This window comes from Myotis davidii, unplaced genomic scaffold (genome assembly GCF_000327345.1).
Source record: "Myotis davidii unplaced genomic scaffold, ASM32734v1 scaffold64, whole genome shotgun sequence".
Classification (NCBI taxonomy): Eukaryota; Metazoa; Chordata; class Mammalia; order Chiroptera; family Vespertilionidae; genus Myotis; species Myotis davidii.
In genome coordinates, this window is record NW_006296226.1 from 3276531 (window position 1) to 3302937 (window position 26407).

General features: G+C 38.8%; 1 protein-coding gene across 1 annotated transcript in view; it reads left to right on the forward strand.

Moving 5' to 3' along the window:
- Positions 1 to 13952: 13952 nt before the first annotated feature.
- Positions 13953 to 26407, forward strand: part of MUSK (muscle, skeletal, receptor tyrosine kinase) — a 66529-nt gene continuing 54074 nt past the window's right edge. The window contains exons 1-3 of the mRNA XM_006771174.2: positions 13953 to 14164; positions 25070 to 25196; positions 26190 to 26341. Of these exons, the coding sequence (XP_006771237.1) occupies positions 14086 to 14164; positions 25070 to 25196; positions 26190 to 26341 (358 nt within the window). The 5' untranslated portion in view covers positions 13953 to 14085. The remainder of the gene's footprint in view (positions 14165 to 25069; positions 25197 to 26189; positions 26342 to 26407) is intronic.

Here is a 26407-nt window from a genome sequence, read left to right on the forward strand (position 1 = left end):
GATTTCCTCCCTTCTCTGACAAATGTTTCTCACTCTCTTCTGCCCTATTAACTTGCAGACTTCCTCTTCTTCCTCAATACAGCCTCCAAACATTGGCATTACGAAGAGCTCAATCCTGAATCTCAATTTAGCTCCGTCTATACTCGCATATGACCATCTCTGCTGTCTAGTGATTCATTCATCATCATTAACACGCTGTAAACTCCCACATTGATACTCAAGCCCAAAGTTCTTTTCTGAGCTCAATCTAAATCCAACCTCCTTAGCAGACAGTTCTAGTTGATTATTATATAGTCTTAAACTTCACATCCAAATCCAAAATCGTGATTAAGAACATTTTCTTCCTTAAACTGTTATTTAATCCAATCTTCAGTATTTTCACCTCCATCTGCCTCCCCAAGTCCTATTGTTCTAATACCCCAGATGAAGCAGCAGTCTTTCTATACCCCAATATTGGAAGTGACACACCATCACTTTTGCAGTATTTTATTCATTAAAGTGAGTCATTAAATCCAGACCACACTCAAGGAAAGGATACAACACAAAAGCATTCCACATATGAGGGCCACCTGAGAGGCTGCCTGACCACCCCACCACTGTTAGGCAGGTTGGCAAGGACTGCTCTGACCCTTCTGCAGTGCTCCCAGCCCCGCCAAGAGCCTCTCTCCTTACTCTGCCAAATGGCCTGGTGGAAGCAGTTGTCGATGTTTCTTTTGGATTCCAGGGCTTGGCAGAGGGCCTGCAATGACCTACTGAACTCAACTGAATTGTATGTTCATAAGCCATGGTCAGAACATATAAACAGTGCTGATGGTTGGGATTACACTGAGAAATACAGCTCATAAGACGGAATGTTTCCTTTGGAGATGATTTAGTTTAGTGTTTTCCTATCCTTTCCACAATATTTTTGAGGAACATGTGGTAGAAATCTGGAACACTCCACGTATTATAATAAAGAAGGAGGAAGGAGACAGGCAGTGAGGAATTGGAATGAATCTGTCATCCTGGAAGAGGCTCAGATGATGACTTTAGTTTTCTCTGTGTCTCTTCATGCCTCAGGAGAATCTGGATGAGATTTACAACTGAGGGAAGTAGAAGAGACAAGGATACAGGAAGGAGGTTTGCAGGGCACTCAAGTACCAGATTTATTATAAGGAAACCAAAGTAGGACATTTGCTTATCACCACCTTCAGGTAACAAAATGACAACAGCCAGGAAATGCCCAAATAAAAGTCACTCTTTTCCTGTACACAAATATGCCCAGAATTCCTGCCCATCAGTTTCCCCTACTGAGCTGGATAAATAACATAACCTTTCTGTTCTGCCCAAAGCTTAAGCTTTACATACCCAGCACTATGAAACTCCAGTCCTGGTTTTCTCCAACACCGAGTGTGCCTCTAATCCAGCAGTTCTCAACCTGTGGGTCGTGACCCCTTTGGCGGTCCAAGGACTCTTTCACAGGGGTTGCCTAAGACCATCCTGCATATCAGATATTTGCATTACGATTCATAACAGTAGCAACATTACAGTTATGAAGTAGCAATGAAAATAATTTTATGGTTGTGTCACAACATGAGGAACTGTATTTAAAGGGCCAGAAGGTTGAGAACCACTGCTCTAATCTCTTCCCTAAGATGCAAAACCCAATTCTGCCTGACTTTACACTCCACCTACTACTCTAAAGGGAAGGGGGGAAAGACCTAAGATGTCAAGCCAGGGAAATCCCTTTCAATGCTTCACTCCCCTATCAAAGGAATCCAAAACCAACATATATGCAATGCAGTATTACTCGACCATAAAACAAAAGGAAATCTTACCATTTGCAACAGCATGGATGGACCTACAGGGTATTAAATTCAGTGAAATAAGTCAGTCTGAGAAAGGCAAATGCTATATAATTTCACTGATATGTGGTATCTAAAGGCCAAAAGAAATGATAAATTAAAACAGACTCTAAAATATGTCAGTCTATTGCATGCTTATCTCTGGATCTTTTTTTGCTCATCTGTTAATTTTGTTCATTAGATTCCACATAAGTGAGATCATATGATACTTGTCTTTCTCTGACTGGCTTATTTCCCTCAATAATAAAGATAAATTTAAAAAATATATTCAAACAAACAAACAAACAAAAACCAGACGTATAGACAGAGAAAGAACTGGTGGTTGCCAGAGGGGAGGGGATTGGGGGACTGGGTGAAAGATGGGAGGTGGGCTAGGGGAGATGGGTGAAAAATGTGAAGGGATTAAGAAGTACAAATTGGTAGTTACAGAATAGTCATGGGAATGTAAAGTACAGCATAGGGAATATAGTCAACAATATTATAATAACTATGATGTCAGATGGCTACTAGATTTATTAGGGTGACCACTTAGTAAGTCCAATCACTAGGTTATACACCTGAAACTAATATAATGTTGTATGTCAACTGTAATTGAAAAATAAAAAAAATATTAAACAAAAAAGAATCTACCACCACAGCCTAAAATTCCTAGGAAGAAGGGAGGATATGGCATCATTTATTCACGCTTTCATCATTAAATAGGTACCAGGTGCTACATCAGGAACTCTGCCAGATGCAGGAATCACAGAGAGAAGAGACATAAAAACCAGCCACCCATAAGCTCACATTCTTGTGGAGAGAGACTCATGAGCAAGGAATAATTCTGTTGTACAGTGTGAGTTAAGAGAGGCAAACAGAGATGGGGGCTCCCAATAAGAGCAGAGAAGATATCCTACTTGGTCTGGGGCAGCAAATGAGCTTCTTAGAGAAGTAGGGATCAGGGGAAATCTTGAAGGACAAGTCACACAGTCGGCTAAAAAGAAACAGGGAGTACCATTTCCAGAGAAAGGAAAGCCTGGAGGCCAGAAAGAGCATGGTGATTTCAAGACACTAGAGTTATGCCTTGAACAAAGAGTGTGAGGAAGGGGAGATGGGAGAAGTGGGAGGAGAGGTGAATAGAGGGTGCCATGATTGGGAATATAGAGTTTACATATATATATATATAAAACATTCCAAGCAGAAGAACGATGTGGCCAAATATATATCCTAGAAGGAGCTCTCTAACATCAGGGTAGAGAAATGATTGGCAGGGGACTCACTAGGGAGCTGCTGTAAGTAGATAATGAATTAAAGAGGGGGCTTAAAATAAGGCAGTGAGGGTAGTGAGAAATGGGGAAAATTAGAAAGGCTTTCAGAATGTGTATCTGATAAGACTCAGATTAATATAGGGTTTAGGAAAAAGAAGGCTGTCAGGGATGATTCACAGCTTAATGGCTTGGGAAACTGAGTAAAAAATGGGGACAGTTGCTGAAACAAGAGATGAAGGAATCCCTAGGTTTCAGGGAAGATGTTGAGTATAGTATTGCACACATTAATGTTAAAGGGACTTAAGACCGATTTTCTCTGATGCTAGGATTTTAGATTTATTTAAATTAAGACAGACTCTTCGGCAGTAGAAATTTAAACTCTACGTCTTGAGAGCCTTAGGGAAAGGTTTTGGATCAGATTTGATAAACTCTGAAATCATAATACCTTCCCAAGCTTTCTCCCACAGCCCCTCATAATAACGTCCCACAACCATATAGGGACTGAGGCAGATGGGGGAACAAACAATGGAGGGTGCCTTGTTTAACTAGCTGCACAGGATTAGCTCTTTGTCTGACATTCTTATCCCTAAGGGCACTTTAACATTGAAAATCATGTACAGGTCAACTTAGAGCCATGTTTTCTTGGAAAAAAAATTGATTTTATATTAAACTCTTAGTTATTAAACACATTCCATATGCCAGTCACTATTCTAAAGTACTTGTTTTCATAGAACTCACCAATAAGAGGAAACAGATATTCTCCAACTTTCCCAGGAGTTTGGGACTGGGATTAGTTTCTGGAAGGCATTTTGATTTTCAGAAATATTTTATCTCAAGGAGAACAATGGAAAGGCATTATGGAGATATGGCCTGTGAAGGGCATGTTGTCCTAAAGACCCCTTACAGTGATGGGGAGAGAAAGCAAAACTTGAATGTTTTCTGTCATTTCTGATCTCATTGTTAACTCTAGGTGAGTGGTAAACATTTTTAAGATTAATAATATTTTGTCTCAACTGTTCGGTTTCAGTTGCTTATGGGACAGCCATATAGGTGACCAGATATACAGGTGTTTTCAAAAGAAGGATTTAAGTCAGAGCTACAGTAGGAGTCATACATTCATAGATGGCATCTCATACTGTAAAATGGCTAAAACCACTCAGAGTGTGTGCACAGTCAAAAGAGTGTCAAGAACTTAAATTTGGGAAAAATAAATTTTAAATTCTACATAGAAAAAAAAGAATATTTTTTCATGTTTTCTTCTAGTACTTTTAATTGATCTGAAATTTTACTTTGTTGTAATATGAGGTATAGATATAAATAATTTTTAGATGACTACACAATTGAACTAATAATCATCTTTTCCCACTGATTTAAAATGTCATCTTTATAATTTATTCAATTTCTATTGATCTATCTATTTGTAGTCTAGTATAACACTATTTTAACTATTATAGCTTTATAATACATTTTAGCATTTGGTAGACAAATTCCCCCTTGTTACTCTATTTTTTCAATAATTTTTGTTTAGTTTCTTATTAAATAATTATTTAATAATTATTAAATAAATTATTTTAATTCAGTTATTCTAATTCCAAAAATACTACTGGATTTATTAGGTTTACCTTAAGTGTATAGACTACACTATCTCAGGAAGCAATGGTTCTGCTAATACTGTGGCTTGCTGTTTTTCTTCTTCACAAACTGCACTAGGACCTTGCTTGAAGAAGCTAAAGTATAAATAAACCCTAGTACAAGTAGCTTTCCTTTAGTGCCTAGATCTCTCACTCTAAGGAAGGTTACATGAATTAAGGCTACATGCAGGATTGATGTGAAATTAATGTCTCAATAGAGGGTGAAGCATACTCTTCTTTATGTTAAGAAGAAAACAAACCCCAAAATCTATCCATCACTTGCAACATTTAGATCAGTGGTTCTCAACCTGTGGGTCGCGACCCTTTTGGGGGGTTGAACGACCCTTTCACAGGGGTCGCCTAAGACCATCAAAAAACACATATGTAATTACATATTGTTTTGTGATTAATCACTATGCTTTAATTATGTTCAATTTGTAACAATGAAATTGGGGGTCACCACCACATGAGGAACTGTATTAAAGGGTCGCGGCATTAGGAAGGTTGAGAACCACTGATTTAGATACTAATACACCAAAGATAGGTAGGTACCAAAGAACTTCATAATTAACTTGATGACAGTAAGATAAGTAGATAAAATCTAGTAATCAACTGTCCCATTCATAATCTAATGAGTAGTAAAAGCAGTGGCTGATAGCAATTCAATGGAGAAACTCTCTGGTTTCTAGGACCAATAGTTTCTGATACTATCATCTCCTATTCTTGCAGAGAAATCATTACCTTCCACATGTCCATCAACAACTGAAATATTTTTGGGGACAAGGTTAAGTTTGAAGGTAGTAAGTCCCGAAGTTTCTCTTACTAGGCACCAGGAAGTAGAAGGGTGTGGGGGGCACTGACTTGGATGAAAACCCTGCATGAATTGTCTGATCTCCTAGAAGTTCAGGAATACCTCAGCTATGCCTGTTGAGAAAGTTAATTTTGATGCCAGAGAGAAGGCATATACTTCCCAAGTTCCTTAGGCTAAGTCCCACGAGAACCTGGACTGATCTCATTAGTAGATATGCATACATATTGGGTCACCATCTAAGCCAGGCTGCTTGCCAAGACTGTTCACACCAATCTGTAAAAAATCCTGGATGACTCATCCACATATGGCAGGCTATGTCCCATGTGATCTTGGGATGACATTTTCTTTTCTTTTATTGTTGACAGTATTACAGATGTCTCCCATTTTCCATTCCCATTCTTCTTCCAGAGTCACTGGATAAGCATGTTTGCTGTTTCCCTGATTTCTCAGTTGTACTCATTGAAAAAGAAGATAAGATTACTACTTATCTTGACCAGTTTAACCACTAAGCTTGATTGGACATTAAAACACCTATAATATGAAGTGTATATCTGCAATGTAGACGCAAATAGTTTGGGGGGTAATCATACTCAGAAGTCAGACAGACCTGCATTAGAATTTTGCATCCATCATTTACTAGTTATAAGATGTTGGGCACCTTTCCTAACCTTTTAGAGCTTTAATTTTCTTTTCTAAAAAATAGACAAATTTTTGTTTCAATCAACAGAGAATGACCCTGCTTAAGCCAGGAGAAAGGGACTTCCCTGGAAGAATATTAGGAAGCTTATGGAATCCTGGGGAATGCTGGAGAGCCAGGCAGGAACCAAAGGTAGCCAGGTGACAAGCACTATGGCCAAGATTCAGCAGAGGAACAGCATTGTCAGGGTGACGCAGCTTTGCTGCTGGGCATGGCCCACAGCCACTGGCAGTGCCACCACTCGATACTGGATAATGCTGAGGCACTGCCATGGTTGCACATTGCTCTTGGCACCAATGCCACTGAACATGATACCACTACTACTGGAATGAGTCCTAACTACCGTCTTCTTTGCGTCACTTGTTCCAGATTCAGAGTCCCAGCAAAGGCATCTGATTACTGAGCTTAGGTCACTTATCCATATCCAGCAACCAGGGTTCACAAGAATATGTATATGCCTCTCTTGGCTTCTGTAGGGAGAACAGGGACCTGCCTCCTACCAAACTCACTCAAACACAGAAAGAGGCTCAAATACTGAATTTTTAAAAATCTTCACTATAATGCCTTTCTTGCAAAGAAGTTTCTTTTGATTAGTATTTGGTCATAAAATGACATCTATAGTTGTCACATTTTAAAAAATATTTATAAAGACTTTAATCAAAACATGAATAACATCATTATACTTGACCTTTTACATAATTTTTAAGAGTTTATTTTTTTAGAGCAGTTTTAGTTTTATAATTGAGAAAGAAGTAGAGAGATTTCCCTTGTACCTCCCATCCCTATAAAACTATACCTATCCCATTATCAACATCACTCACCAGAATGGTACATTTTTTAATAAGGATGAACATACATTGACAGATAACAATTACCCAAATTTGTAGTTTACTCTAGGGTTCACTCTTGGTGTTGTATAGTCTATGAGTTTGGACAAATGTACAATGATAAATATCTATTATTACTATATCATACAGAATATTTTCACTACTCTGAAAACCCTCTTTGCTCTGCCTATTCATATCTTCTCCCCAACACCCTTTTTCCCCCTTTTTTAGAATATCATATAGTTGGAATCATACAGAATGTAGCCTTTTCATATTGGCTTCTTTCACTTAATACCATGAATTTAAGGTCTTTTCATAGTTCGATAGCTCATTTCTTTTTAACACTGAATAATATTATATTTATTTATCCATTTACCTTGGTTGCTTCCAAATTTTGGCAATTATAAAGAAAGCTGCTATAAACATCTGTATGCAGGCTTTTGTGTACTTAAGTTTTCAACCCCTTTGGGTAAATACCAAGGAGTACAATTGCCAGATTGTATGGTAAGAGTATGTTTAGTTTTGTAAGAAACCACAAACTGTCTTCCAAAATAGCTGTACCATTTTGCATTCCCACCAGCAATGTGTGCGAGTTCCTGTTGCTCCACATCCTCACCAGCATTTGATATTCCAGACATGCCATCCTAATGGGTGTGTAGTAGATAATTTTTAAAATTACTTGAAAATCCTTCTGGAATCATTAAGGGTATAAACAGCCTGTAGCAGGAGATGGAGACAAAGTAGACAAAGCCTACAAGAATATCGACCATTCCATAGCTTTATCTAGTAAATGGCTGATGAAATTGGCATCTCCAATAGACAATGTGGAAAGCTTCTTGCCTCAATACTATTTAAACCAGATGTGAGGACTTCAGGGTCTTTAAACTGTAGCCATATCAGAATTTTCCATAGGGTTTTTGGACTGATATCTTGATGCTGCCAGTGGGACTGGATGAACCAGGAATAAATGCTGAATTCAGGGATATGACCAACATGTTAGAGGTCTCAGAATAGTTTTGTTCCATGGTCTGGAAAAGCCCCTGTAACATGGTGGAGTATCGAAGATAAATTTTAGCAAGGGGGTAGTATGATACAGAAGCAGTGTAGTCATCTTTTGGGAAAAGTAGAGAAGTGGGTGAAAGTGTGACATGTTGATTGAATGATTCAAAAAGTAATTGATCCAATGAATGGAAGTACTTGCATGCCTCTCTTGTCTGGTATCTCCTTTGTTCTCTGGGAAAAGCTTGAACTCCTTAAAGAAGCCAGCAGGATGTCCTTCCATTTGTCCACTTCTCTCCAGCTTTATGTCTGTGGAAATGGCTTCTATGAGCTCTATCACTAGGCTTTCTTGCCCTCCAATGTCCTGTTGGGTTTTTCTAATGGTGAGAATTTGCCAGAAATCAAAGGCATCTTTATGAGCTGGTAGAGTCCCTCAGCTAAAGATCTAAGCTAAAGATCTAAGCTTTCTCTCCATATAGTCATCTCTGTCTACTAATATAGATTCCAGTAACCGCTTTGGCCCTCAGGCTTAGAGATGGCAAAGAGCAACTGTTTGTGGTTCATAGCTTCTGCACTAATTCTCATGATTTTCCCACACTTTATCCCTTTGTATATCTCCCTTTAATCTATTTGAGTGAGCCAGCTATTTCATTTTGAAACCCAGCCAGCAGCTCAAGATATGTAGGATACAATATTGACCATTCCAGTAGACAATTTTTCCTTTTGGAAGTTCCTGCTAACATATAATTTAAAACTCCACTTTCTACATTCACTCAATTATTCTTCCCTCCACCTCCACCGTCTCCAGCTTTCCCACTCCTGGACTCTCCTAGGCCCCATGGTAGTGCCACACTCCAGTAGCCCTATATTTAATTTTTTAAAAATGTTTTTATTGATTTTTTTAGAAAGAGAAGAAGGGAGAGGGAGAGAGAAATATCGATTAGAGAGAAACATCACTGATTGGTTGCCTCCTGCACACCCGCTACTGGAGATTGAGCCCATAACCTGGGTATGTGCCCTGACTGGGAATCGAACGGGTAACCTCTTTGTTTCATGGGTTGACACTCAACCACTAAGCCATACGAGCTGGGCTCTACTTAATTTTTCATGTTGGAAATCTGGTATTTATCTTGATTTTATGACCAAATCTTTTCCATAACTGTCTCAACTCTATGTCCTTTCCTCTCCATCCACACTATTACAACCTCACTGTTTTTCATGTCCAATAACACTGGCCTTAGAGCTGATCTCTACTCTGAGAAATGAGCTCTGCTACACAAAAGCCAAATGGCCCCAGGTCCTGAGCTATGCTCCTAAAGTGAACTTCTAAACTGGCTTAAACCTACCCACATCACTGAATCCCTCCCTTTACAGTCCTTGCTGCCATTGGCCATTTTCCTACCTTTGTCCTACCAGTAACATCATCTGTTTATTGACCGTCTCTGTTTTCAACACATCTACTTTGTTTCCTAGCATCACGTTTCACTCTCTCTTCAGGAATGCTGCTTCCTTGGACTAATAGATCACAAATAATCCCAGCCATTCAGCATCTGTCATTTGGGAATCTGAGAAGTGCTGGACAAACATTTTTTTTAAGAGCTCCTCTAATTTTACAATTTGTAGGCCTCCAAATTACTGATACATCTCTAATCATTATCCTAATATTTAATGGGAGCTTCTATCCCTTTTTCAAGATGTAATCCCACAATATCTTTCTGATTGCCCAGGAGTTTTCCGGAAAGGGCAAACCATGTGGCATTTCTGACCCACTGTCTGCTGACCGGTGAGGCCGAGAATTAGGTCATTGCCCTTTGTGATCATTACAAGGGGCTCTTTGCCAAGCTTCACCAGATGTACGAGAGCCTGGTGCAGACCAGGTCAGCTTACTTGGCGATGTGCTGACTCCAGCAAAAGTGGGGCTGGTCTCATCAGCTGCTGTGCAGCTGAATTCTGGTGTCTAGTTCAAGATGTGGCTCAGAATGGGACTGCTTACTCTGAGCCTACTTCCCAAGGGTCTTGGCCAGCTTCTGAGATGAAGAAGCAGAGACTAGAGGTGGCAAGATAAGCTTAATTGATGGCTGACTGTATTTTATTAAAAAGAAGACTTACCATCAACCCAAATACTTTCCATATGCCCAAAAGGAAGTCAAATAATTGGCTAGCACCCAGTCTCCACTCTCTGTGGCTGACTGAGCCTACTATTGTAAGACATGGATTTGCTTATATTATAGGATAGAAGGCCATTTTATAGCCAAATTCCAAGAAACTGCAGCGAGGAACATAATTGGCTGACAGCCTCCAGCTGCCACATTTTGGGATCATGCCTAAGCCACACTCTCCATGAGTTTCTCTTGGACAGGGAGGGATTCATTTTGAACCAGCACTCTCCCTCAAATTCTGGATTCATTTTCCCCCAACAGAGTTTTGTCTCCCTTAGCTTTGAAGAGGACTATGGTCACTTTAGTCTCAGGTCTTGGTGAAATTTGAAGTAGGGAATAATTTTCTGGGGTCACTGGGTCTATAGGGTCCAGTTCCTTTTTTATTATTAAACTAGAGGCCCAGTGCACAAAAATTTGTGCACTCGGGGGAGGGGGGGTCACTCAGCTCTCCTGTGCCCTCTTACAGTCTGGGACCCCTCAGGGGATGACCACCTGCTGGCTTAGGCCCGCTCCCTGGGGGATTGGGCCTAAGCTGGCAGTCAGACATTCCTCTGGCAGCCCAGGAGCCCTCGGGGGATGTCCACTTGCCAGCGGGAAGCAGGCCTAAGCTGTAGTCGGACATCCTTAGTGCTGCTGAGGAGGTGGGAGAGGCTCCCACCACCACCACTGTATTGGCAGCAGTCAGCTTGGCTTGTGGCTGAGCAGAGTTCCCCCCCCTGTGGGAGCGCACTGACCACCAGGGGTCAGCTCCTGCATTGAGTGTCTGCCCCCTGGTGGTCAGTGTGTGTCATAGTGACCAGTCATTCTCAGTCGTTCTGCTGTTAGGGTCAATTTGTATATTACCCCTTAATTATATGCCTGGTTCATGGGTGGCAGCTGGCTGGTTTGCCCTGAAGGGTGTCCTGGATCAGGGTGGAGGTCCCGCTGAGATGCCTGGCCAGCCTGGGTGAGGGGCTGAGGGCCATTTTCAGACTGGCCACACCCCCTGCAGGGTGGGGGTCCCTGTTGGAGTGCCTGGCCAGCCTGGGTGAGGGGCTGATGGCTGTTTGCAGGCTGGCTATGGCCCCCAGCCACCCAAGCTCCCAGTGGCGGCTGGCTAGAAGCAGGTATCTGGGGTTTATTTATCTTCTATAATTGAAACTTTGCTGCCTTTAGTGGAGGCCACAGCCGGTCAGGGCAGGCAGGAAGCTTGGCTTCCTCCATCGCCTGGGCAACCAAGCCTCCTGCTTGCTCCAGCTCTGTGGCTGCTGGCCACCATCTTGGTTGGGTTAATTTGCATATAGTCACTCTGATTGGCTGGTGGGCGTGGTTTGGGGGATAGTGAAGGTACGGTCAATTTGCATGTTTCTCTTTTATTAGATTAGATATGTTTTTATTTATTTCAGAGAGGAAGGGAGAGGGAGAGATAGAAACATCAATGTTGAGAGAGAATAATTGATCGGCTACCTCCTGATTGCCCCACACTGGTGATCGAGTCTGCAACCTGGGCATGAGCCCTGACCAGAAATTGAACCACTATGACTTCCTGATTCATAGATCAATGCTCAACACTGAGCCATGCAGGTGGGGCTATAGTTTCTATTGGATTAAAAATGGGCACCATCCATAGCTTATTTGATGTTTTAGGGGGAAAGGAGGAGATGGAGAGTGCTCCCTCACATATCCTCCTCCTGGACATTTGAATGAGGAGGCCCCTTGATTGGCTTGCCTTGGACTTCCCTTTATTGATGGCTGCTCCTGATCCTGAGCTAAACTTTACCTCACAAGTCTAAGCCCAATTTCCAGAACCCTTTGCTTTACGTGGTGCTACTTATGGGAATGAGAGCTAGCCACTGTTCATTCTGATTCCTGAATTTCACATTTAAAAAATGAGCTCATCCTGCTAGTGTCTAAATTTCCCATGAACTATGTGGCATTTGTTGACTATTCTCAGAGCAGAAATTTGATTAAATCGATACCTCTTCTATTAAAATTACAATAGGATTATTTTGATTGCAATTAAAAAAATCAAACTAATATTAGCTGAGCAAAAAAAAAAAAAAAAGAAGAGGATTTATTAATTTAAATAACAAGGATGCCAAATGATAGATCTGGATTTGCACACTGAATCTTGTTAATGGAGCATGAATGCCTCCAACAGCCCGGGTTCACCTGGCCCTCAGGTGGTGATCTAAGAAGGAAGACCATATTTTGCAGTAGGTCCAATAATATACCAGGGAGACCTTGGACTGACCAGCTTGAGCCATAAACCCATTTCTGAACCAATCATTATAGCTAGGTAGTAGAGGTATTCTATGTGGACAAATTATATAAATTATTTATATCCAGAGTATTAAAGAATCTCCTATAAATTAATAATAAAAAGAAAAATGACCTAAGAGGAAACTAGACAAAGCCATAGAAGAGAAAAATAACAATAAATACATAAAAAATTCTCATTACCAATAGTATTCACTATAATAAACATAAATTAAAACAATGAAATACCAATTTTATTTTATTTAAAAGTAAAAATTCAAAAGTAAGTGTTGATGAGAGTGTGGGGGAATTGGGTCTCTCACTGCTGGGAAGTAGTTAAATATAGCATCATACATCCATGATTTAGAAGACAGTGTAACTAATAGAAATAATGAGGTAGTGCTGTATATATTAACATAGGAAAGTCTCCAAGACTTATTGTTCAATAGGAAAAGGTAATTCTCAAGTGGCAATTTGAAAAGCTATTGGAGATGCACCTTCGGAGAACCTGCAGCAAAGAGTGCAATTTGCTGACATCCCACAGCTGCCAACTCAGTGGACTCATGAGGCCAAAGAATGAGGATGCCACTAGGGCAAGAGGAAACAAATCTTAAAGCAACGTAGTAAGTGCAATGATAGAGATGTGTACAATATATTATGGAGGCCCAGAGGAGGTAAACCTAACCCAACTTTGGGAAGATACATAATTCGGGGACTGGGATGGCTCCCAGAAGGAGATGAAGATCAAGCTGAGCTAGGTGTTAACTGGGTGGAGAGGAGGGAAAAAGCATTCCAGAGACTGAAACTGCATGAGAAATTTATAGAGGCAAGAAAACTGTACATACAGGGAACCACCAGCGGGTTACTACGTATTAAAATAAGAGGTAGGGATGGATTATAAAAGATGAAGAGGCTAACAAGGTAGGCAGTCTAGCAAAGCCTCCTCCATTATATTAGGGAGGTGTGAATATGTTTTTATGTGATGAGGAGCTACTAAAGGCTTTGAACAGGAGAGGCTATCTGAAAAGATTTTAGAGGATGGTAAGACACGGGCAGAGGTAATAGGCAGGAGGCTATCACTGTCATTCAGAGAAGATGCATGTCTAAAAAAAGAGGTTGGAATCCTAGAAGGGGAAGAAATCAAGGAATACTGAGTTGGTACAATCTGTAGGTATTGGTAATGGGTTGGTGTGGGAGGTGGCGTGAGAGAGGGGGAGGAGTCACGATTAGATATACCCAGGGCTCTGGTGTGAGTTCAGGTGAGGTGGAGAGATGAATCAGAAGATCAGGCAAACAATACCTCAGAGAATACAGTGATGGTTGCAAATGGCATCTGGTATTGTTCTTCTGCCACTGTCTTAAAAGGGATTCTAAAGGGATTTTCTTTCCCTTGTTCCTCCAGCCCTACACTGGCATTGCTGGCCTGAGTGGATACTCACCAGCTGGCCGTGTCCATCATTACAGCCAAGTCTGAGAATTCCTGATTATACTCAGAGCCTGTGGAGCTGCTGACACAAACGGTCATTAGCAGATGACCCTTTTGTAACAAACTATGCTTTAAAATGTAAACTGTGGGGCATTCTCCTTGCATCGTCCAGAAGAAACTTTCTCCTGCCTGAGCCTGGATTAATCATGAGAGAGCTCGTCAACATTCCACTGGTACATATTCTTACCCTGGTTGCCTTCAGCGGGACTGAGAAACTTCCAAAAGGTTGGTGTGAAAACTCTTATCTTCTTGTTGCCTTGTCATAGTTCTAAACTGTGTGTGTGTGTGTGTGTGTGTGTGTGTGTACACACACGCGCACGTGTGTTCTGATCACGACCGATTCATATTATGGTGGGCTTAGATTTTAGTTGGTAAAGTAGGAGTGGAGTGTGTGGTAAGCAGAAATCTATATAAATAAGCAATTGATTGATAATCTCCTTTCTACCCGTATCCTTTCCTTGCCTTAAGGTCTGCAGTAAAAACGTTAGCCTGCAGAGCCCTCACTCGTAGAGGAAACATTAGCAGGTAGAAAGCTTAGACTGCACGTTATCAAGATCCGTTTTGTTTATGTTTATGTCAAACTTCAGGGTGGTCTAAATGAATGATGAAAACCTTTTAACTCTGGAATATAATCAACCCTACTCCCAGACATCCAGAGTGTTCACTTCTGAATGAAAAAAAAATCATTTCCATTTTCACTTTTAATTTTACAAAACACTTCCTAAATATTTTAGTTACTAAAAAAATCAGAATTAGAGAAAAATACACACAATTTTCCTACTTAATAAAAGCCTAAAGACAATGGATTCTCAATAACTTTGAGGCCGAGTCATGATTTGGCTTGGCAAGAGACTGAACGTTTTTTTCAGAGCCTTTGGAATGTACCGGAAATAACACCACCTCAGGGGAAAGGAAAGCAACTTAAGAAACTGACAAACACCTGTTGCAGTAGCAAGAATGTCCACAGTGATATGGGTTCTGGCCAGTGTATTATGAAACTGAGACTAGTGAATTTCAAATCACGAAGAAAGACTGGAAAAATCTGTGATTTGCAAAGGGACTGAGGGCTGCATTGAAATCTTTTTATAAACACATGAGAAAACGGATTGAATGGTATCAATTAAAGATTTTTCAGATTACATGTATTACAGTAGCATAAAAAGACTTCTGTGTTTTATGACACTCTCAAATTAATTATTTTCCCTTTATATATCACTTTACCAAAGAATTGGATACACTTGCATTGTATAGATAAGTGAAGGTAGTATCTGTATGTAGATGGGAAATGTAGCTTTAGATTTTGTGGTTCACTAAAATTTCTGGAGCCACAATGTTAAGATCCACATGCTAATAAGATACAGCTTTTTTCATAGCCTGATTTCATATACTTGTTTTCTATTTTACATAAGCAGAATGTTACTTTCAAATGCATTTTAAACATTTACTTGCCAACTAATATGTTGAGGTATCTCCAGATAAAAGAGAACCTCGATCTTTTCAAATAGCTAATAATAGCCAGAAAGATTTAACATCGGCTGCAGATTATTTTAATACTTCCTGATCATACAACAGATATTTGGTAAGACAGCACCTGGATGTTAGGATTTATGGATTATGTCTTATCTGTGCTATTCTAAACTCCAAAGTTATATAGAATGACATGGTGAAATGCTAAAATTTAGTAAAATTCATTATTATAAGAAGCAGGACAATTGATTTTGATGGTTCATATTAGAATTTGGTGCACACACAAAAAAATCCCTAACTTCCTTATATGAGCAACTCCTAATTTATATTTTAGAAAGAAATGATTTTCAGTTTCCAAATTTTACGGGTAAAGCCCTTAGTTCACACTATCTCTATTTTGAAAACTTCAAAATATCAACCTTAGTCAAAAACACCAAGTCTAGCAGAGCAAAGATACATTAACTACTTACTACCCTAGTTCTAAGAATAAACATTATCATGAAAACACAGCCCCTAAAATTATAAATGTTGAAATGCATAGAATATGTTGGTACAAACAAAATACAACAATGTGCTATTATTTTAATATTATTTAACATAATAAAAATATTCTACATAAACTATTTCATAGTTGATACTTTTATTCTTGGCAGAAAGCAACTTTTAAGAAAGGTTTTTAGACTGAATCCATTTTTCCTAAGCCCTTATCATGAAATAATCAGGGACTCTGCCCAACAGTATTTTACAAAATAGACTGACAGGTTTAAAATAGTGCAAGGGTATTCAGTGGATTCTTTTCTGTCAGCATGCCATTTTCTCAATAAAATTAATAACCAGCTTTGTAGAATTAATAGCTTATTGTTTGGTTTCAGGTTAACCAAGATTCCTAACATTCAAAGACAAGAAAAAAAGTCAGCACCTTTCTAAATCATGTTGACTAGTGATACTTTCAATGATGAACTCAATATCATAATCCACAAGGAGAACTTTACAAACCATCATGTTGAAAGTAGCCACTGTTTCACTGAATTGCTCACCTTAACCACATACTTCAAAAATATTTAATGCTTTCTCATGAAGTATTAAGTGCACAGCAGAATTTAAATGGTGGGAGTACAGTAATTGACGTAAGCAGCACTGAATTTGGGTAACGTGCACAAAGAGCTACTGTTTACACTCCGTTTTTAATATTACCCCATTGACTAGCATACTTAGAAATTTTTGAGTCTGGGTAGTTTGCTTTGCAGTGGTTCTCAACCTTCCTAATGCCGCAACCCTTTAATATAGTTCCTCATGTTGTGGTGACCCCTAATTTCATTGTTACAAATTGAACATAATTAAAGCATAGTGATTAATCACAAAAACAATATGTAATTATATATGTGTTTTCCGATGGTCTTAGGCGGCCCCTGTGAAAGGGTCGTTTGACCCCCAAAGTGGTTGCGACCCACAGGTTGAGAACCGCTGCTTAGGGATATTTGAGTAACCTCCTCTTCTAAATCGAATGTATACAGGGATAGGATTCACAGATCCAACATATGACTAATTCAGAGTGGGCACAGCTGTCATTGAAATCCAGGACACTAAGTCCTGGATGAATGTTTAATAGTGACGTGCATTGTACGAGTAACTCATTGCATGTTTGGGGAAACACAAGTTGCTTTAGATATTACTGACCTCAAAGAACAGAAAGAAAAAGCAGAAATGTCAAGATTTCTACCCTATTTCCAAAGGTGAAATAGGCACCTTTGCAATGAAACAGGACTTGGTGGTCATTGGGGGGAAGTGACAAAGGAGTAGAGGACCCAAAGGAAGTGGTTCCACTCAGGAAGATGAGTGGAGTGGACCAGAGAATGTAGGACTACCTGGACCATGCTGAGAATCCAGCTGGGGCTGGGGACAGCACCTTTATGTGGCTCTGACCTGCACCATGGTTTCACTTTATCTGACAATCAGATATGAACATAGGAGCTGCAAGGACAGCTGGCTGGATTAGCACACGGTTGGTGCTCCAAGATCAGTGCAACCAAACGATTATAAAGTAAGAGAGTTGCGATTCTATGGCAACACACCATGGAGTACAGGTTGAATAATGAAGAAAGTGAAATAAGGACATTTAAGGCCTGGAGAAGTGTTTACCAGTGCTCAACATATAATGTTAGGTAGTATGCTAAGGATTGCCAGTGACTGTTAAAAGGGTCACTCCTGAGTACATGCACATTTTATATGGATCCCTATGAGATCAAGTCTTCACCCAAACGAAAGGCCTCAGGAGAAGCAAATTAAGAAATTCTAATGGGCTGAGCCAGAACTCTTACCTGCCTGTGTCCAATGTCACTCCTGAAGGACCAAGAGTGTATTCTGAGACAAAGAATTAATGATACAGCATTAATAAGTGATTGAGATTATCAATAAACTTTAGAAGTTCCAAAGCATCATAATAAAAAATAACTTATGGCCCTAACTTGTTTGGCTCAGTGGATAGAGCATCAATGTACAGACTGAAGGGTCCCAGGTTAGATTCTAGTCAAGGGCATGTACCTTGGTTGCAGGCACATCCTCAGTAGGAGGTGTGCAGGGGGCAGCTGATCAATATTTCTCTCTCATCGATGTTTCTAAACTCTCTATCCCTCTCCCTTCTTCTCTGTAAAAAATCAATAAAATATATTTTTAAAAAACTTATGTTATTACATCATCAGTAGAGTAAGTGTTAGTTTTCAAGATATGCCAAGTGATGAGCAATACTGCATACTCTCTTTGGGGGCTTTGGAAAATTTCCAATCCCAAAGCGTTTTCCATACTGATAAAACAATACTGTATTCATGATGTTAGAAAAACCTGAATATTTTCCAAGTTTGAGTACAAATTTTACTAAAACAGAAGGGAGAAAATACACCTGACTTCTTTGTTTTCTCAATTACTTGGTCACCTTAATCAGCAACTATTCGGGCAGAAGTTGGTATGTCAGTGACTAATGTGCTAGAGCCCATGAAAGGTTAATATTATGTCCTTCTCATCTAGCAGCTAGTATTCAAGTTAAGTTACTCTTTGGGTCCCGGACAGGGTTGTATTCATTGTCATGTATTTGTTATTCATGTGGTCCTTGTATTGAGGGAAGAAATCGTGCTCTATTTTAAACAGGCTCTGGCCGAGATGAAAGCGGAATAGTAGAATGAAAGTAAACAAGAGAGTCTGCTGAGTCAACAAGTACCATTAAATACAACTATGTGATAGTGTCAGTAAAATTTTAAAAGCAGATTTGTTTAGATAATTCTGGAATATGGACAAAATGGACTTAACCAACTATATTCTGCTGAAAGAAATTGATACCGATGTAAATCTTACAACCCCTTCCCAATCTCTAACTAGTACTATGCTGAAGATACGAAGACATGGTATGGTTTAGAGTTAAAAGATGGGAACATTGCACCAATTTTAACCTTGAAATTCACCTCTATCAATTTGCACTTTTGTTAAGTGTAGACAAGTTATTTAACCATTCATAGCCTCCATTATTTCTCATCTGCAAATGAGAATGAGAATGCTATCCGGTTTTATATTTATATTATAATATTTTATTCCATTTTTTCTACATATCCTTTAAAATATGTATCATAATAAAAGTGTTTATACACTTCTGCTTCCGGCTACTTTTACTAAACACTAGATCATGCACACATTCTATATTATCAATACTGCTCAAGATGCCATTTGCAGTGACTATAAGTAGTATTCTGGTTAGATAAGAGTTGCTGGTATATGTTAGATATCTGCTTCTCTAAAATAAAGACCCTGATTTGCTGCATTTGTTGATTTCTGAAGTGTAAATATTCCAACCACAGTTAATTTCAAGCTACCAACACTGAATTGGTAAGAGATGTGCAAAAGCATGCCTTTACACACTGCTTCTACCATACAGAAAGTGAGATGTAAATAGCCTCACAAACATAGATAATAGTAAAATAGTTGGAAGTGATACGGTTTGAGTACTATTACTTTGTTTTTAACATAATTCAGTTATAAATGTATATGACTTAGTGTTTAATGTCTGTATTTAAAAACTGTCTCATAAAATTCAAGCCAGCTCCATCAGACCACAGTTAGAAGACAAAACCGTGTGTTTAACTCTTCTCCCACTTTTGTACAGTTAGTAAGATTAGTACAATTAATCTGTTTTGTGCAATGAAAGTCATCTACATACCTTTCCGTTTTGAGATTATTTTCTTGGGATAGTTTCCCAGAAATAAATATTAATGGTAAATCTGCATGTAATCCAGTGACCAGGAGAACAATTAAACAGTTCAGGTTTCTGTTTTTAAATTACAGAGTCAAGCCCTGGCCGGGTTGGCTCAGTGGATAGAGCGTCGGCCTGCGGACTTAAGGGTCACAGGTTCGATTCCGGTCAAGGGCATGTACCTTGGTTGCGGGCGCATTCCCAGTGGGGGGTGTGCAGGAGGCAGCTGATCGATGTTTCTCTCTCATCAATGTTTCTGGCTCTCTATCCCTCTCCCTTCCTCTCTGTAAAAAATCAATAAAATATATATTTAAAAAAATTTTTTTTAAAAATTACAGTCAAATAATGCACAGGGTTTCATGTGCGCCAAGGATGATTTTAAGTGCTTTACATATATTAATTTGTTTAATCCTCATGACAAGCCCATGTGGTGGTTTTATTATCATCTCCATCTCTAGCTGAAGAGGCACTAGTTATGTGATTTGATGGGGTAGGGAAGGATGCAGTGGGGATTTGAACTCAAACCCTGTGCTAACCTGGTTGCTCAGTAGCCTTTCTCTTTAAACAATGAAAGCAGTCAATATTATCAATTAACCTTTGGGCCCATCATTACTTGCATTCCACAAACTTAATATAATATTTTTTTATCTCTTAATTGAGTGATTATACACTCAATTATTTCATTTATTGCCCATTTAGAAATATATACTTTTTTCTTAAGAGATTGACTTTTTAAAAATTTATCAATCACAAGTTTGCTTCCATTCCATTGGAAAATGAACATTTCTGCAGCATTCGGATTTGTTATAACTTTTTGCTACAAAGATAATATATATTCATTTGTAACACTGTAAGACACAGCAAACCAAAAATATAAAATTATGCTCACACCTACAAGAAAATGCTTTTAACACTTTGGTATTCATTCTTCCATTGTCATGTACTAGAGGCCCAGTGCATGAAAATTCATGGACTGAAGCGGGGGTCCCTCAGTCTGGCCTGCTCACAGTCTGGAGCCCTCAGGGGAAGGAGGCAACCCGGCCTTCAGGGGAAGGCGTTGCCCCCATCACACCTCTGCTGCTGCCACTGCTGGCAACGCAAACCTCAGCCGGCCCTGGTTACCTGAGTCTTGGGCGGCCTTGGGCAGCTGGGCAGCTGCCATCCAAGGCTTGCCTGCTCCTTGGGCCGGCCCTGGGTGGCTGGGGGGCTGAGGGCGGATCCAGCCACACTGCGGGCCTGCCACCCCCAGCGGGGCTGAAAGGACTGGGGACTCTGGTGGGGCTAAGGGGACTGGGCACCGCCATCTTGTGGCTATGGGAACCACCATATTTCTGATGGTGTGATGGTCAATTTGCATATTATATCTTCATTAGATAGAATATGTGTGTGTGTGTGTGTGTGTGTGTGTGTTTCTTTAAAAATTTAGGAGCCTGTAAATTCATTTTAATGTTTGGCTTTGGCTTTATTTTAAGTCTTTATTTTTTAAATAATTAAGCTTCATGATTGTTGTATCTTCCTGCTGTATTGTTCCTTTTATAAGTAGTATTTCTCTTCATTTGATAAATGTTTATCACTTTATATTCTATTTTTTTGTATATTAGTACTGTTTTATCACTTTGTTTTTAGTATTTACTTTGCATATTTTTCCTTCTCTTTGATGTCAACATTTTTTTTAATTTATTTGAGTGTGCTTTTGTGTTTTTAAATCCTATATGACAATATCTACCTTTTCATAGGTCATTGTACCACTGGCATTTACTGTGGTTTCTAATATATTCAGGCATGTCTCTTCTTCTTTATGTTGTGTCTTCTGTTAACCATGCCTTTTCTTGGCTTACTTATCCTGGTTCCTTCCCTCCGTCCCTACCTCCCTTCTTTCTTTCCTTCCTTCCTTTCTTTCCTTTCCTTCCTTTCCTTTTTCTTTCTTTCCTTCCCTCCTCCTCCTTTTTCTTTTGATTTAAACACTTCAATCCCTCCTTTTCCCCTGCTGCTTTGGAAGTTTGGTTTTGCATCTATTCTTTTAGTGGTAACCATTAATAATCTCTGTACTATATTCCTTGTGCTGTACTCACACCCCTGTGCTATTGTTATAACTAGCAATCTGTACTTCTTCATCCCTTTCACTATCTTGCCCATCCCCCCAACCCCTGTCATGTGGCTTCCATCTGTACCTTCTCTGGATCTAGGAGTTTGTTTCTTCATTTATTTTGTTTTTTAGATATGAGTACCACATGATTACACTTACATGTGAAATCAAAGAAACAAAATAAACAAACAAAACAGTGATAAAATTTTAACACATGCATTCAACTATACATTTTTCTCCCCATGTCTGCAGTTACTCAGTATTGCTGCCATCTTCCTCTTTATGGTAATGAGTTTAACATATTTTAACTATCCACTGACCTTCTTTCCTGAACTTTCATCTTATAATTGTTTATAATTTTAGTTTCATTCTTTTTTAAACACAAATATTAGTGGTTTACTTTTCAAATATTCCATAGTGAATTAAAATTGGAATCATATTTTATCACCATCCTTGCTTACTATTGTCATCTCTCATCCCTTTCTTTTGGGTACAAATTATTTCTTACTGAGTTTATATACTTCACCGACTGTTTCACAGAAGGTCTGTGAGTGGTAAACAATTTTAGTATTTTCCTGTCTTTATTTTATCTTCATTTTAAAATTATTATCTAAGTTGGCTATAGAATTCCAGGCTAATAGTTATTTTATCTCATCCCTTTAAAAATACTAATCCATTGCATTTTGGTATCAATTGTTGCCGAATAACCTCATGTCAGCCTAACTGTCATTTCTATTAAGGTGATTGATCTTTTCTTTCTAGTAGAGTTTAAGATTTTCTATCTTTAACTTTTTATAGATTGAATCCAATATATCTAGGGATGAATTTATTATTCTTTATCTGGCTTGGCACTTGGTATAACTTTCCATCTGAATATTCATGTTTTCTTTTCAATTTTGAAAAATGATCAGGTACGTATCCCTTTACAAATTGCTTCTCAGCCATTCCCTCTGTTTTATTTTCCATTAGAAGTGCCTGCCAATCTATATTTTATGTTTCTTAACTATTATTTAATACCTTTCATTTCTTTATACTGTATTCTGTGTATTTTAATGGTATTTCAATTGAAAACAGTGGCTGTGATACCTATATATGTCATTTTACCAAAAATTCTGCTCTCTTGTTTGAACTACTCTTTCAACCTTCTAAAAATATATGCCTTTTGCCCTAACCGGTTTGGCTCAGTGTATAGGGTGTCAGCCTGAAGACTCAAGGGTCCCAGGTTCGATTCCGGTCAAGGGCATGTACCTTGATTGTGAGGGCTGATTGATGTTTCTCTCTCATCGATATTTCTAACTCTCTATCCCTTTCCCTTCCTCTTTGTAAAAAATCAATAAAATATATTTTAAAAAAATAAATAAATGAAATAAAATAAAAATATATGCCTTTTATAAGGCCTCAGAAACATAGTCTGGTTCATTTAAATAATACATCAGTAAATGTGCTAACCCTGAGAAGAGAAAGAGCTCTAAGACATGGTCCCTGACCTAAAGTTCAAGGTTTTTATAATTGAGTGGAACAAAGACAAACAGATTATTTTAATAGTGTCCATGTGACAAGACCTATAAGAGTGACATATACAGGATGAACTAAGGTTAAAGAAAAGGGCATTTGGCTCTAACAAATCAGGGAAATTGGGAGGACATGATGCTCAAACAGGATTTTAAGAAAAGAGTAATATTAACAAGGGAGATATGAGCTAAGTGAGACACTCCCAACTAACATTTTCCATTTTCCTTCACTCTCAACCCATGAGTTTGCCTTTGAGTTGGGAAAAATAAGGTTATTTAGATAAAGTAGGTGTGTCTTTTATGGCCAATGTACCAGTTCTTGGTGTTTCCTGAAGCTGTCACCAACTACCCCACATGTTCTCACTGCTTACTGGGTTTTCATAGGCACCTTGTGTTTCAACTAAAATGACCATATAATTTATTGTCCTAACTCAGGTAATTTGGGAGTAAAGGGGGCACTATTGATAATCACATCAGGAGACCAGGTATAACTGGTTATTATAGCTGATCACCTTATGTATCTATCCTACCTTGTCATCTAGATCGTGGGTCCTTACAAGACACATCTTTTTGCTTCTAGTCATTATCCCTAGTCACTCTACCCTCTCCCTCAGTCCTAAGCAACCACGAATATATTTTCTGGCTCTATAGATTTGTCTACTCTGGACATTTCATAGAAATGGAATTGTCTAATATGTTGTCCTTGTGACCGGCTTTTTTTTCCACTTAGCTTATTGTTTCCAAGGTCTGTCTATGCTGTAACATGTATCATACCTCATTTATTTTTATTGTTAAATGGTATTGAATAAATTACATTTTGTTTACCTGTTAATTTGCTGACAGATACTTCAGTTGCTTCCACCTTTTGGTTATTGTGTGTAGTGCTATTATTAAAATGAGCGTACAAAAATCTATTTGAGTCCTTGCTTTCAATTTTCTTAGGCGTGAAATTGCTGGATCATAGAATAATTACATGTTTAATGTTTTGAGAAACCACCATACTGTTTTTCAGTGGTTGTACCATTTCATATTCCAACTAACAATACACAAATATCCTAATTTCTCCACATCCTTACCAACATGTGTTGTTTATTTCTTTTTGAGTATAGCCATTCTATAGGGTGTGAAGTGGTATCTTATTGTGGTTTGATTTGCACTTCCTTAATAGCTAATGATGATGAGCATCTTTTCATGCTATTATTGTCCATTTGTACACATTCTTTGGGAAAATGTCTATTAAGATCCTTTGCCCATTATTAAAAATTTGTGTTATATATCTTGTATTATGGGGTTTTTCTAATCTAGTCATATACAGATGTGAATCCCCTATAAATCACATGAAGCTTAAACTTCAGAGTCTCTTATTCTCATGAGCCCCTTCTAAGACCCTCAGTGGACTCTAGGAATGTGTTCAGATAAAGATATTTTTTATAAAATGTGGAGAAAATTATTTTTAAACAATTGTTAACATTACCATCTCTTTCCACTCTGACTTCCCTTCAATCATACTTCCATTCTAGTTGACTGGTGTTGAAATGGCCACAGACATTTTTATATTCATAATTTGATATATTCTTCCTTAAAGAGGGCACCCAAATTATATACCTTTGAGCTTTATAAAACCTGGACATGTCCCTATTCTCTTAAGAGCCTTCTTTTTTTTGATTCTCAAATACCTAGTTTGGAAGTAGAAACAAAATACATAAAATTTTCCTTCCTTTTGGCAAATTTCTGCTATGCAAAAATATAATTCTTATTCGGGTATGTGATGGTCTCTGACTGCTTACAGAGGTTCGTATACAGCTCTCACATTATTTCTCCTCTCCTGTTAGCTCCTGTCATCACCACTCCTCTTGAAACAGTGGATGCCTTAGTTGAAGAAGTGGCTACTTTCATGTGTGCAGTGGAATCTTATCCCCAGCCTGAAATTTCCTGGACGAGGAATAAAATTCTCATCAAGTAAGTATTCTGACTTTTCTGGCAAGAATGCCAATACCGCCTTGCAATATATCTTGACATGAATGCAACCACAGCTCTTGGAAGTATTAAAGTTCACCTTCTATGACATGTAAAATACAAATGTCCTCCTTTTATAAATGTTAGATCTGAACTTCAGTGAGGTTAAGGGAATTGCTCAAAGCAAAATAGTGATTTAATTGACATGGGAAAGCTGGGACTATTTGCTTCCTTGAATCCCAAAGAACTAGAACTATGCCTGGCACATGCTGAGCAGTCACCAAATATTCGCTTAATGAATGCATAAATACTCAGTTAATTTACTTTATGTAAATATTTAACCCTTTCTGCTAGTTACATTTGTGTATTTGTGTGCGTGTGTGTGTGTGTGTGTGTGTGTGTGTGTGTCTGTGTTTTCATTATCCAGCTACTATTTCCCAGTAATTGTGGGAATATGACTCTATATCTTTTTTTTAAAATATATTTTATTGATTTTTCCAGAGAGAGGAGTGGGGAGAGATAGGGAGTTAGAAACATCGATGAGAGAGAGACATCTATCAGCTGCCTCCTGCACACCCCCCACTGGGGATGTGCCCACAACCAAGGTACCTGCCCTTGACCGGAATCAAACCTGGGACCCTTCAGTCCTCAGGCCAATGCTCTGTCCACTGAGCCAAACCGGTCAGGGCATGACTCTATATCTTGGTAATAATATACTTTCCTGAATAAAGTAAATTTTACCTTTCATCTTATCAGTAGACATCCCCATTTTTGAAGGACTCAATAGTGCTTTGATTATTGGAGCCCAGCAAAGATTAGAATATAATGTTAGCTTTAAATTACTAAATAAGATTATTTTATTATTCAGAAGACACTCAAGTTTCCTCTGACCTTCAATCTACTTTCTCATTGACAAGTTATCTTTCTGATCAGTTCACCGTAGCCCAAAAATCACAGGTGAGACTCTAACCTGGCAATTTCCTCTGTGACCTGCAGGCTCTTCGACACTCGGTACAGCATTCGGGAGAATGGGCAGCTCCTCACCATCCTGAGTGTGGAAGATAGTGACGACGGCATTTACTGCTGCGTCGCTGACAATGGCGTGGGAGGAGCTGCGGAGAGCTGCGGGGCTCTGCAAGTGAAAATGAGTGAGAAAGATAATCATCTATTGATTTAATTTTTAAAAATCTTTAATGTTGAAAGTATTACAAATG